This window comes from Fukomys damarensis, unplaced genomic scaffold, assembly GCF_012274545.1.
Source record: "Fukomys damarensis isolate Sample0158 unplaced genomic scaffold, DMR_v1.0_HiC HiC_scaffold_23, whole genome shotgun sequence".
NCBI classification, from domain to species: domain Eukaryota; kingdom Metazoa; phylum Chordata; class Mammalia; order Rodentia; family Bathyergidae; genus Fukomys; species Fukomys damarensis.
Window position 1 is genome coordinate 57,433,439 of NW_022900935.1, and position 13,014 is coordinate 57,446,452.

Genomic DNA, 13,014 nt, shown 5'->3' on the forward strand with positions numbered 1-13,014 from the left:
GAGCCAGGAAAACACATACCCGTTTTCACTGCCCTTTATTACCATGTGACCAGCTCAAGGTGCCCTTGGGGACTCTCCTGTGTGTAACTATGGAGAGCATTGTAAAGGAACACAACATGAGCACAGCCATATTGACCTGTGATTCACCCGAGCAGTGTGGACGTGCCATCGCCCATAGCAATGGGCTAGTTCAACTGGTGGTCTGATCTGTTGAACGGTTTACTGGTGCAAATGTAACGGTTTAACGGTTTCCTTCCGGAATGTGTGGGCGGAGCTCTCTAACAGCCACGCAGCTGGAGAGTATAAAAGGAGAGGTTTGGTAATAAAGCAGCAGCAGCAAGTAACATGAGAAGAAAAGTGCCTCCCATCTCTCTGTCCTCGTCCTTTCAGATTTAGGACCTGCTGGCAGGATCCTGACGTCGCGGCTCGCGACATGTAACTCGCCATTCAGCCCCGATTTCTTCTACTCTTTGTAGTTTTTTCTTTCCATCCTAAACAAATGTCTTTCCATCCTAAACAAATGTCAAAAGTACCAACTGTGTCACTGAAGGGCAGGTGTCGCTGGGTCAGCAGTGACTGTGCTTTGGGCATTTACCATTGCGGGCTTTGGTTGAGTGGGAGCCCAGGGCCTGAATGTGGACCACAGTAGGGTGGAAGAGGTACGTGCAGGTCCTAAGGGTGCACATGAGGGCTGGGAACAGGCCAGTGCTGGGATGTGACCTCCACTGAGCTTGGCCACGGGTCCTCTTTCCCTTGATCTCTGGGCAAGGGTGGAGTCCCTATCTCCACAACAGTTGGGAGCCCTGTGCCTGCTTCCATTTATACAACTTGCTATTGGGTGTATGGCCTTGTACCAAAGACTTTCGGGATACTTTATTGAAAACACTGACTCTTCACACGGGGCTGCACCTGTCCAATGAGCGACTAAAAGCAGGGTTACAAACTTGGTACCTCTGCCTTTGAGTCACTCTGTCTGGCAGTCCCCTTGGACTCTAGGGATCACAGTTCTGATCCATGAACATCTCGGGAGGAGTGGAAACTACCCACAGGCAACAGCACCTTCCTTATCACTGCTTTAGACAGGGGCACCCTGACCAGTCCTGAGGTGATGACCAGCCAGACCACCTTTGCCTAAGACTGCTTGATTTTGCACACTTCTGTCTCCCTCATCTCTGTAACCTGGGAGCTCATGTCAACCCTCAAAGACAGGGCTAAAAACACTGGTCCCTTTGTCATCCCAATGAGTTATACACCAGGAACATGCCACCAGATCAAGCCCTCAGTACCCCTCAGTTATCCCACTGAATTGTTGCTTCCACTGAATTTTGAGGCTGTGGGAAGTCCCTGAGAACAATTTCTTGTCTGTTTCTCAAGAGTCCCTGCCTCTTGGTCTCTTACTTTCCAGGCCCCGCTCTCTGAAGCCTGCAGGCTTGTCTGTCTCACACTGCTCTCCACACTTTTGTGAGGCTACTAAAGGCGTGGGTCCTAGGGTGGGCTGGTGTAGCACAGGTCAGAGACATGAACAAATGCTCACACGTACTGCACATTTCTAGGAACACTTTCACACCAGGTAGACTCCAGATGGGAAACAAAATCTCCTGTTACTGTGTGACTTGGAAAATAGTAAAAGCACCTGTAAAGTGCTACGGGGGCAGAGGGGAGAACTGGAGAGGTTTCAGGTTCACAGCATCTGTGAACATGTGCAGCATTGTTGAGTTTGGGCTTATGTGGCGAGCCGCGACATCAGGATCCTGCCAGCAGGTCCTAAACCTGAAAGGACGAGGACAGAGAGATGGGAGGCACTTTTCTTCTCATGGTTCTTCTGTACTGCTTTATTACTAAACCTCCTTTTATACTCTCCAACCAGCTGCTGCCCACACATTCCGGGAGGAAACCGTTACCAACTGCCACCCACACATTCCGGGAGGAAACCGTTACCAACTGCCGCCCACACATTCCGGGAGGAAACCGTTACATTTCCTAACCACCGGTTGAACTAGCCTGTTGCTATGGGCGACGGCACGTCCACACTGCTCGGGTGAATCACAGGTCAATATGGCTGTGCTCCCCATAGGCTTACGTGTTGTTTCAGTCCAGCTTCAGTCTTTGATCCTCCAGCCCTCCTACTCCCGCCTCATGCAGCCCGCCACAGCCCTCTGTCTTCTGGGAACAGACCCTTCTTCTGGCTTGACTTTGGGCTGAGCCTCCTTCATACCCTGTGATTCTGTTGGGTTTGGATTCCTGGTTTCATTGTCCCAGAAAGTGCACACATGACCATGGCTGGCCCATCAGAGCTAGTAAGAGGATTTCTCTGACTTATTTCCTTCAATGCTGTGTAGAGTGAGAATTACTGCTGCCCATCTTGCAGACATGGGGCCTGGTCCTGCCACCACAGCACCCAGCACAGGGGAAAGTGCAGCTGAGAGGTAGACAGGGACAGGTTGCTGGATGTGGTCAGACCTTATGCTGTAGGGCTGTTTACTGTTAAAGTATGATTTTTAGTTGGGATATAAAGAGTGCTAACAAACCTAAGTTTGAACTTGGACAAATCATCTACTCCTCAGCCTCAGTTTCCTTACCTATTAATTGGAAGAATAAGATCTACTTCCCAGACAGCTGTAAGATTTAAATGAGATAGCACACACATGCATGCACAGGTGCACGCACGCGCACACACACACACACACACAGTGTATAATTGCTATTAGTGATATAATTAGCATTAGTGGAGGACACAAGATTTATGTGCTCTGTACACATGTACTCAGAGTCCCCCAGTCTTGATGGACTCTTTATTATGGCTGTGACTAGATGTCCCCCCAAGGTCTCATGGGTCACAGGTGGGGCTTTTGCAGAAGTGGCTGGAATTGATTCAAGACAGGCCTTGACCCCTGAGTGCAGTAGGCTCAGTGATCGAAATATTCTGGTGATCCCAACACCCTGGGAGAGGGTCCAGAAAGTACATAGGTGGACAATCCCCTGTGGGCCGGAGGCCAAGTATGCAGGGAATGACTGGCTCATTCTTTTTGGTGGTAGTGGGAATAGAGCCACAGACCTTCACACTGAGCTACACTCCCAGCCTTAGTTTATTTTTGGTTATGAGACAGGGTCTCATTGAGTTACTAAGTTGCCCAGGTTGGGCTCAAACTTGTGATCCTCCCAGAGTGCTTGGGGCTACAGGGACGAGCCACTCTCTACCAATGCAAAACTGGTTCTTGAAAAAGCAGAGGAAAGTGGACCAGAGCAATGGGCATTTGATGGAGAATCCTGGTCACGAAGGATCTGAGCTTTAGTCCCAGTACTTTTTGCCCATGCTCTTGCTCTGTGCACAGACATATTTAACTATTTACATTTTAATTTCTGAACACATAACTAAAAGTGGTTTTGAATTTTGTACATTTTAATGTAAAAAAATCACTACATCAGTACATAGGAGCGCTGCTAGAGCAGGACAGGCTCAGTCGATGATGACCTCTTCCAGTGCTCCACTTTCCCCATCCTCAAAGGGCAGCTCTGTTAGTGCCATTTCTGTGATGACTTCACAGAACTGCCTGGAGAACAATGCAAAAAAAAATGAAGCTGTCCCTGACCCCTTTCGAGTCAGGAATTTTAAGTCATCCCTGGCCACTTACCGTGTATCCCTTGTGAAAATTTTCTCTTCATCAGAAGAGTCCTTGTCATGTAGCATAGCCGCCAGGTATTTTACGCGGGAGGCGCTGATAGGTCTGTGCATGTCCCTAAGCCAGAGTGGCAAACCACACCCCGGGACGCCCTCCTGGAAAACAGACGGGGACTTAGGACTTCTGCTTTCCCCTGCCTCTTCCTCCCCAGCACCCAGTCCTCCTCAAATTTACCTCATTTTCATTTTCTCTGTTGCATCTCCCATGCCAGTGCTGGGAAGAGCCCCTTGTAGAAAACACATGTGCGAGACAATTAGTGATTGGAGTGATTTTTCACCTCTCAAGCTGCACACCTCAGGTCTCATTAGGACAAAACCTGTACCTAGGTCCATAATCACAGTGAGCAAGTTCTCCCCAGACCTGGGGTCCTGAAAACAACTCCACAATGCTGGGCTTTCAGAGGCTCCGGCTGTTACTGGGGGCCTCATGTTAGCACGTCCTGGCACAGCCGGACACAGGCGGGGGTATCAGTCCCACTTACACCATGGTCAGGTACCTCGTGCAGTGAACAAATTGCATGACCATACCGAGCGGAAGTGTTTCACTCTGTCCAGAGCCTTTCTCATCAGTCCACGCACACCGAGTCCCACAGCAGGCCCTCACTGGGGAAGAACTAGAAGGTGCTTCTATTTTCCTAGCTGTTTTATCCTAAGTCAGCACACCAAGCAAATACCCAACTCCAATTAGTAAAGTTGTACAGTTCAGAGATTTTCATAGTGAGGGCTGTCACTGATGAGTGAGTTGAGAGATCAGTTTAAAGGACACCATTCACCCTCAAATACAAGATGTCCTTTTGGAGCCATATGTGGTGTACACACTGGTAATCCCAGCATTCTGGGAAGCTGAGGCAGGAAGGTGGCAAGTTCAAGAGCACCCTGGGCAACTTGGCAAGATCCTGTCTCGAAAAACAAAAGCAGAAACAAAAAAAAACACAACAGATTTAAGAAAAAAGGTGGGATGGTGCTTGGTGCAAAGGCTCTGGGTTCAATCTCCAGCACGAGAGAAAGCGAGGGAGGGAGCAGGAGAATATGGATGAATCTGAATCCTGAGTAAAAGGACTAGAGGATGACAAGGTAACCGGAAGCTTGCGAAGATGCACTTCCGCCCCTCTGAGGAAGGATGCCTACTCCTCCTTCCAACAACCCCAGCCTAGCTCCTGAGTCTCCAGGAAGGCCTTTGGCTGTGCCTGAGCTCTCCACTGCAGGAGCAGGCGTGCCCAACCTATGGCCTCCACCCTCCGCACTGGATGCCTGGTGACAGCAGGTGCCTCCGCACTTGACCGGCCATCCCGGCTTTGCTGGAGCCAAGTGAAACCCCAGAGAAAGGAAAGATTCTTCTGCCACAAGTGGGCTCCACACTGTGACATCCAGGGATTTAAATAGATGGGTTCTAAGTTCGCCTCTAGTTCTAGTCCTAGATATTGAATGATCCAAAGGCTTGTATTTACCTTGGGGCCCCTTCTTCACTCTCCTCTGGAGCTCTTCTTTGGGTATAAATCTGTTTGGGAAGAAGACACAGTTGTGAGTATCCACCGACATCTCTTAAATTTTAGTCCTTTTATTTATTTTTATGTATTTATTTATCCAAGGCACCTTGCTTGGAGTCATGCGTGCAGTTAGAACTTAAAAAATCTAATACTGGGGATTGAAATCAGGGCCTTTGCCCTGAGACAGACATATATAGAGATATTGCTAGATGGAGCTAGAAATGGAGCTAGACATTGATATGAAAATTTTCTTCAGACAAGGTCTTGCTGAGGTGCTAAAATGCCCAGGCTATGCTTGACTTTGCAATCCTCCTGCCTCAGCCTCCCACCTCCCACAGTGCTGGGATTTTGGGCATATGCCGCCAATCCCAGCCATTTATAGTGATGCCTTGGTTCACACACTTAATTTCTTCTTCAATTCTGGCCTGAGAATTTGTTCTGCGGTTCTGGTTACAACTGAATTTTAAGAGTATGACCCCATGTTGGCCCTGCTTCTGGTACTCAGAAATTAGACTCTGCTCTCACCAAGAGACAACTCACTCCTTCCTTTTGGAGCAGTCTTACCTTATCAGTATCATGGGACTGACCCCAAAGCAGATTGCCAGATAATGACCTGAGGAGAAAGACTTCTGTCCCAGAGACAGCACACCTGTCTGCACCTTCAGGGAATGACCTCACTATAGGGAGACGTCTGGGAGGCACAGCCAGGCACAAAAGGAGGCCTTGGTGAGAGCAGAATTGGAACAAAGGGATCAGCTGAATCCAGCATGTCATAGAAAGGGCCGAGGAGGGCAAATCCACACCACCCCCCAAACACACAGGGGTGGCCTCACCAGCAGAAATGACTTCACATCTGCTGCCCAGGTTTCATAACTATCCTTACCCAATGTTAGAATGGGCACAGCCCATGCTGGCTCCTACCTCGCCTTTTTACGCTTGTACTCCTGACCAGCCCTTCTTGGAATAGACATATTTTCCTATTGAGTTCCACTCAAGTCTGATATACCAGGAAGCCATCTGGTCCTTACACATCTGCACTCTGCTCTGGTGTGTATTTTGTTGTTTTCTGGTTTTAGTTTTTGCCTTGCAATGTAGTCCAGGCTGACCCTGAACTCACTGTGTGGCCCAGGCTGGCTTTGACCTCATAGTGATCCTTCTGCCTCAGCCTCCCAAATGCTAGGATCACAGGTTGCAGCACCACACCCGGCTTTAGTACATGCTTCCCTCTTGGATATCTGTCTTTTAAAAAACTTCTACATTTTTAGTTATTGGAGTAAGTAAGTATTATTTATACCTCACTGTGGCTTTAAGCTTTAAGAAATGGACACAAATCTCTTAAGAGGGGACTAGGCTCATGACAGCCAGGGGATTCAGGGAAGGCTTCACGAAGAAAGACAAGCTTGAGTTGATTTTTGATACATTCATGGCACTTCCACAGGCAGGTGAAGTGAGGGGATTTTAGATAGAGGCACAGACAAACATAGGAATGGGCATGGTAGGACTCGGGCACGGAGAGGGACTGCTTTGGCTGGAACTGAAGGCTGCCTGACTGTGGGAAAGGTAAATTATTAGGTGATTGAACTGGAAGGAGGAAAAGGTTTGTCAACTTATGAAATTACCCTTTAATAGTCTCGTAAATAAAAAGTAAAAGGAGCAAACCATTATGAAATCAGGAAAAAGGTAAACGGAGGCGAGCTCCAGCAACAGGTTACTGTAAGTAGGACCTGCCGTGGGAACCCTGACAAAAGGCTCAGCGGCAGTGCTGCAGCTGAACCTATTAGACAATGCCTCACGCACTAGAGGAGGTGGCAGCTGCAGAAAGCTAAGGAATCTACAAGATGGACTTCTGTCTTGTGGCCTTGTCCTTTCTCCCCAGGGGGATGACAGCTCCTTGATCATAGAATGAATACGAGATCAGTGAGGACATCAAACTGCTGATATAGGAAATTTTCTTTCATGCCAATTCTGGCCCTCAGAATTAACTTCTCTAAGTAGTCAAATGGCCTGTTATCTTGATTTCAATTCCTCAGGGATCTCCTGGGAGTGGGGTTCCTTTAAAAATCCCTAGAAAACACCGGGCACGGTGATGAGCACCTGTAATCCCAGCACTCGAGAGGCTGAAGCAAGAGGATGGCCTTGAGTTGGAGCCCAGCCTGGGCTACACAATGAACGCAAGGCCAGTCTGAACTACATAGCGAGACCTTGTCTCAAAAAACCAAATCCCTGGAAATATTTCAATAAAAGAACAAAGAATAGTTCAATGTCAGTTACTAAAGAAGGATGTCAAATAGGAGAGAGCAAAGTGGCTTGGAGTTTTAGTTCATGAGTTCCCCGTCTATTATAAAAACAAGATGCATTCAGGAAACCTGAACCAATTTTTATCCTTACCTTAAAGAGACACAAAATTAGCATAAAAATCATCACTCCTCCCATCACAGACAAGGGCAAGATCAGTTTGAAATAGTTAACTCCTGGAACTTCTGTGAGCTACAAAACAATAATAATATTTTTTGTTAAGTGACACAGAGAAAGGCAGGGTGAAAGCTGATTATTTGAATCCAGTTCTTCCAGCTGAATAGCTTACAGGTTCTTAAAAACATACCAAATGGAATGTGTTACAAATATTATGGGGGCCAGGGATTTAGCTCAGTGGTTCCAGTGCCTGCTTTGCAAGCTCAGGGACCCGAGTTTGATCCCTGATAACAAACAAAAACAAATATTATTATGGGTGTCCTTCTCTAGTTTGTTTATCTTGTGTGTCCAGTCAGCTTTGTTTTCTTAAGGAGAAAGTTAAGCTTCACTGTCCTGGCCAAAGTTATGTGGCCAAGACAAAATACAGATGAGGAGCCCCTGGTCCTCCTGCTTGGGTGCTTTGTGGCAGACCCTCATGTTGGGCAGTTGTCCTCACCTGCCTCGACTCCTGCTCCTCCTGCTCTTCACCCTGGCCTGCTGCGCTGTCACTGATAAGAGTTCTCACTTTTCCAGTGGTCTCCATCCCACTGGGCCATGGGCATACTAACATTTTGCTGCTTACTGAGAAGCTTCATCAGGAGGCCCATTTTAGAGATGAGCTTGGCACAGGCCAGTTGCACGTGAGCTTCAGAGCAGTCCATCTTTAAAGTCAAGATGACTTGGGAAATCAGCCTTCTTATGTCATGGTTTGGGATAAATGGCTGGAGTTGTTGGTTTAGGTAAGTTTCGAACTGATCACCTGGGAATGACAGCAAGAGAGAAGCAAAGTCTTTGTGGGGTGTCTCAGTGAATGTGTTGAGGTGTACCCATTGTGCCTTCCTGGTCTAGTGCACACCGGGCATTGGGTTGAATGCAATCACAGCAGAGTCTGCAACGGAAGGATTCTTGTGAGTTGTCTTTTCAGAGAGATTTTCTTCTGGCACATTAACGTTTAGTGCAAAATCCTCTCCTGGAAAATCATCTAGGGCATGGTTCTCTACAGGAGCGTGTTCCACTGAAGCACCTAAAGGAGCATATAATTCGGAGACAAGAGTCTTCTGAAAATCCAGGTCTCCTGAAGATGAGAACCGTCTTGAAGGGGAATTGACAAGGCTCCTCACTGCTGAAAACTGAGGCCTCTGTATAAGCATTAGTCTACTGTGTGTGTTTTCCTTTCTCAACCGTTCTCTCAGTTTGGCCTTGGGTGTTCTGTGGGCCATGAGAGATTGAAATTTGTGAAAGCGGTGGACTTTTCCAGAATGTAACATTCGTTTAGGATCCTTCATGGTTTTAACTCTAGATTTTGCATTTTCTAAAATGAAAATGCTATGAGTAAAATCATTTCTTCTGTTTCTCCCAAGGACCTTCTTCACTCTTTGAAGCCTTTTCCTTCCACGCCAAATCTCTGCCAGGCTGTTTTCCTGTGCTTGAGCACTTTCCCACTTCTTTGGAAAGATTTGGCGCCTGAATTTGGGACCAAAAAGGCTAGACTGCATAAGCAGGGCAGTTTTGTCTTTTTTTTCACCTTATCTACTTTTTCTTGAATTTCTGCATCAAAAATATTCTGCAGAAAATATAGCTTATTCAGTTTACTTGTGAAAGATGAACTGTTGGATGCAGGCAGAAAAGAAGAGTTCCTTGTGTTGTTTTTCCGATAACCCAGGGAATTGTGTCTATCTTGTACTTTTGAAAAAAGCAGCTACAAGAATGGTAATAATGTTGACTCTGCACCTTCTAGGTTTCCCTGTGAGAAGTACGGCAACAGGTAACTTAGTGCACTAATGATGTCACTTTCATCGTTAATGTCTACCTGCTCTTTCATAAAGCCTGAGGAGTCGATACTGCCTTTCTCTGAAGATGACTTTTCAGAGCCAATAGTCAGCTCGGTGCTGGTGCTCATCTTCCGGGCTTCTAACACCTTCATGAAGGTGCCCCCAGGGTTCCCAATGGACGCTTCTCCCACTGTCAGAGAAGAAGAAACTGCTCTCAATCAGGGGACACTGATAGCCAGAGAGCTTTTTGTCAGCCCACAGCTATACATGCCAGTCCAATAAGCTAGAGATCAGTCGATATTTGGCTGCCATTTAGAAGGGACAAAAAAGCACCCCAACTTAAACCTATGAAAAGCACAACACTAAAAGACCTGTCTTGCTGAAGTGCTCCCTACTCGGGACATTGCATAGTGGGAAATACAGCAACTTAACTTAGGACAGCCAATGGATTGGTACTCAATAAAAGGCCAAATACTGACAAATATTGGCCCACACAGCAAGCCCTCTGCCGGCCTTCCATGTTGCTCGGGATGCCGTATACCACACCGCCTCACTGTAGCCACAGGGGGAGCACAAGGCTTCCTCACTCCACCTCTCCAGTGTGCCATGTTCTTGCTGCCGTCACAGATGACCACAATGAAGGACAGTCCTCCGAGGACGGGGAGGCAGACGTGCAAAAGCAGAGCTCCCAGCCCTTCTGCTAACAGGCCCTCATCAGCATATGTTCTCTCTACCTATTCACCACCCAGTGCCTTCACTTGGTTGGTCCCTGCTCCCAAATAGCCAGGCCCAGTGATGGAGAACTTTTAGAGACTGGGTGCCAAATTGCAATCCCAAACCCACTTACCGGCAAACTGCCAACATTGCAATTAAACCTGAGTACTGAGGTTTTAGTTTAGAAGAAACAAGTCTAATTAAAATATTTTGCCTTAAAAGGAAAACACAACTCAGGTGTCATAGGTTCGCCACACTGTACCAGCCCCATAACAAAAGGCTCTACACAGAACCAAATACTATTCTGCCCTGGTTCTCTCCTTAGATTTGGGCGGGGATTTGGGTTGTAGGCTAGGAGGTTTTTATTTTGCCTGGTTGTATGCCTGTGTGGAATGAAGTGCAATAAATCTGCAGAATAACAGCAATTTCTGGGTCAATATTGCTTGAGGTCCTAATGTACAGGAAAAAAGCTGTTTCTATCAGATCCTGCCCTACTTTCATTTCTGTCTAATTTTCTAATCATCCAAAGCTTCTGATGGTGTGAAAGTCAAGTGCCCATTGTGCTGGTGGTGGTGGTGAGGGCAGGAGCAGGAGGTAAGGATCAGGAGGAAAGAGGAACATGGGCTTGTGGAGAGCCCAGAACTGGGGACAGAGACGCGGGCATGAGGCTGTAGCACTTGACAGCTCTTATCTTGTTTTTCTCATCTGCAAAAGGAGGCCAGAAATTCTTATTTTTCTTACCTCTGAGGGAAGAATGAATGATGTAATTGGTGAAAAATTGTTATGAAAACCAAGCAACACTGCTTCTGCATACAGAGCAGAGTGCTATTACTTACTGTTTGCACGCATTGTGGATAGAGACCTATATTCAAGCTGTCTGGACGTGAAAGCACTCAGTTCGCAGGCATGAACTAAGAGCCAAAAAAACCTGATATGCAGAAAAGCGCTTCAATGCACCTGAGCCATGTGAGATTTGGAACAAGTTCAGGGTTGGACAGTCTAGGCATGGAAGAACCTGTATTCCCTTAGAAGGGACAGGCAGCACTTTCTGGTTATGCAATCAGAAACTCTCAGGCACCAAATAAAATAGCATTACTTACACTCTTATACAATTGCAAAGACAAGACAAAACCAATCTATACCTGTGCTGAGGTTGAAGAAACTTGAGAAATGATGTACACAGAAGCAGCTTACAAACTGCGGTGCACTTTATGAACTCAGTTATCACTGGAAGGCAAAGCACCAAGCAGGGGGCACAGGCCATGAACGGTGTTCCCTCCCTTCCATCCCTTCCTCTGGGTCCCTGTGCATTGGCACAGTTATGTCAGGATCCATGCAGCACTAACCGAGAACCTGTCAGCAGGGGAGCACTTCAGAAATTTAGGGAGTTTAACTCTGATGAATGAATAAAAGTAAAAGCACAGGCCAAACGGTGTTCCCTCCCTTCCATCCCTTCCTCTGGGTCCCTGTGCATTGGCACAGTTATGTCAGGATCCATGCAGCACTAACCGAGAACCTGTCAGCAGGGGAGCACTTCAGAAATTTAGGGAGTTTAACTCTGAGAAATGAATAAAAGTAAAGCAATTTTATCATTTGTTTAAAATGTTATTGGGCTGGGGATTTAGCTCAGTGGCACTGTGCCTGCCTCGCAAGTGCAAGGTCTTGAGTTCGATCCCCGATACCGGAAAAAAAAAAAACATTTTGTCAAAAACTTATCATCACCAGTTAAAAATTAGAAAGCAAATAAAACAAAAATGAACACATTTATCATCAGGCAGATGAGACTCACGACACTGCGTGGCACTGATCAGACACGTCCTCTCACAGTGCAGCTTGACTGTCTTGAAGACAACCTCAATTTCATTTTTAAATCGGCAGAGGCAGCAGACCAGATGGCTCGGTAAGATCCTGTAGGCAGAAACACGGAGAGCTGAGTTCCTAGGCAGGTCAAGGTCCTCACGGGGCTGAAAGGAGTTTGAGGCGAGGTCTGAGCAGCTGGGTAGGAACCCAAGAACAATCGCTGCTTTGGAATATTGTTAGTACACAGGAAGGAGGAGGGAGGCGCCCCCAGAAGGGTAAGCACAGCAGTGCATGTGGCAGGCCTACAACAAAGGCAGCAGAGATGAGCACTGATGGGTGACAGTAATCTGTAGTTTTGTTCAGAAGCGTCTCCCTTCAACTCCAGAGTGTCACTCTGGGCTGGGAGTGCACAGGAAGAAGGCCGACTTCTAAGAAGAGTCTGAATCAGCCTCCAATGTCTGGAGTCCCTTTCCCAATTCCTGTTAGGAGTGGTAAATGTTACGCCTTACTCTGGGCAAAAAAACCAGTTCATTCCTACCACATCGTGTGGTTAACACAGATCCCACTGGCCACATGTAGGCCACTGGAGCAAAGGGATGAGGAGGACTGCGTGGGGGCGGCAGAGAGCTCGCCTAGCGTGCTCAAGGCCTGGGTTTGATCCCTAGTGTCACAGAATACAGAAAGGGAAGGAGGGAGGGAGGGAGGAGCGACAGCACAATGTGAAGAGGAGTCCACGAATTCACAACGACCCTCTGGAAGGGAGGGCGTCTAGCTGACACCGGAGGGAAGGGAGCAGACGCTGCAGGAAGTTCAGGAAGATGAGCCTTTAGCAGAAAGCAAGGGGTGTACAGCGTGGGCCAGTTAAGTCGAGGAGGGACCTGGTGAAAACAAGTGGAGCAGAGTGCTACGTGAAGGGTCTTCTGCAACCCCTCAACTACTTTACCGCACCAGCAAGTTTCTAGTTAGCCTGCCATGGAGGAGGGTGGCACAATTCAAGTTGCAGCCAATGGTATAAAAGCCACTGCAGCTGGGCATGGTGGCACATGCCTGTAATCTTAGCACTTGGGAGGCTGAGGCAGGAGGATCACTGTGAGTTCGAGGACAGCCTGGG

At 47.4% G+C, this 13,014-nt stretch overlaps 1 protein-coding gene across 1 annotated transcript in view; it reads right to left on the minus strand.

The window, feature by feature from the left end:
* Nucleotides 1–3,140: 3,140 nt before the first annotated feature.
* The window catches only part of LOC104860238 (leucine-rich repeat-containing protein 37A2), an 11,802-nt gene continuing 1,928 nt past the window's right edge, over nucleotides 3,141–13,014 (minus strand). Inside the window, 9 exon segments of the mRNA XM_033767418.1 lie at nucleotides 3,141–3,551; nucleotides 3,633–3,775; nucleotides 3,855–3,906; nucleotides 5,128–5,177; nucleotides 7,555–7,653; nucleotides 7,985–8,134; nucleotides 8,136–9,144; nucleotides 9,321–9,579; nucleotides 11,893–12,011. Of these exon segments, the coding sequence (XP_033623309.1) occupies nucleotides 3,458–3,551; nucleotides 3,633–3,775; nucleotides 3,855–3,906; nucleotides 5,128–5,177; nucleotides 7,555–7,653; nucleotides 7,985–8,134; nucleotides 8,136–9,144; nucleotides 9,321–9,579; nucleotides 11,893–12,011 (1,975 nt within the window). The 3' untranslated portion in view covers nucleotides 3,141–3,457.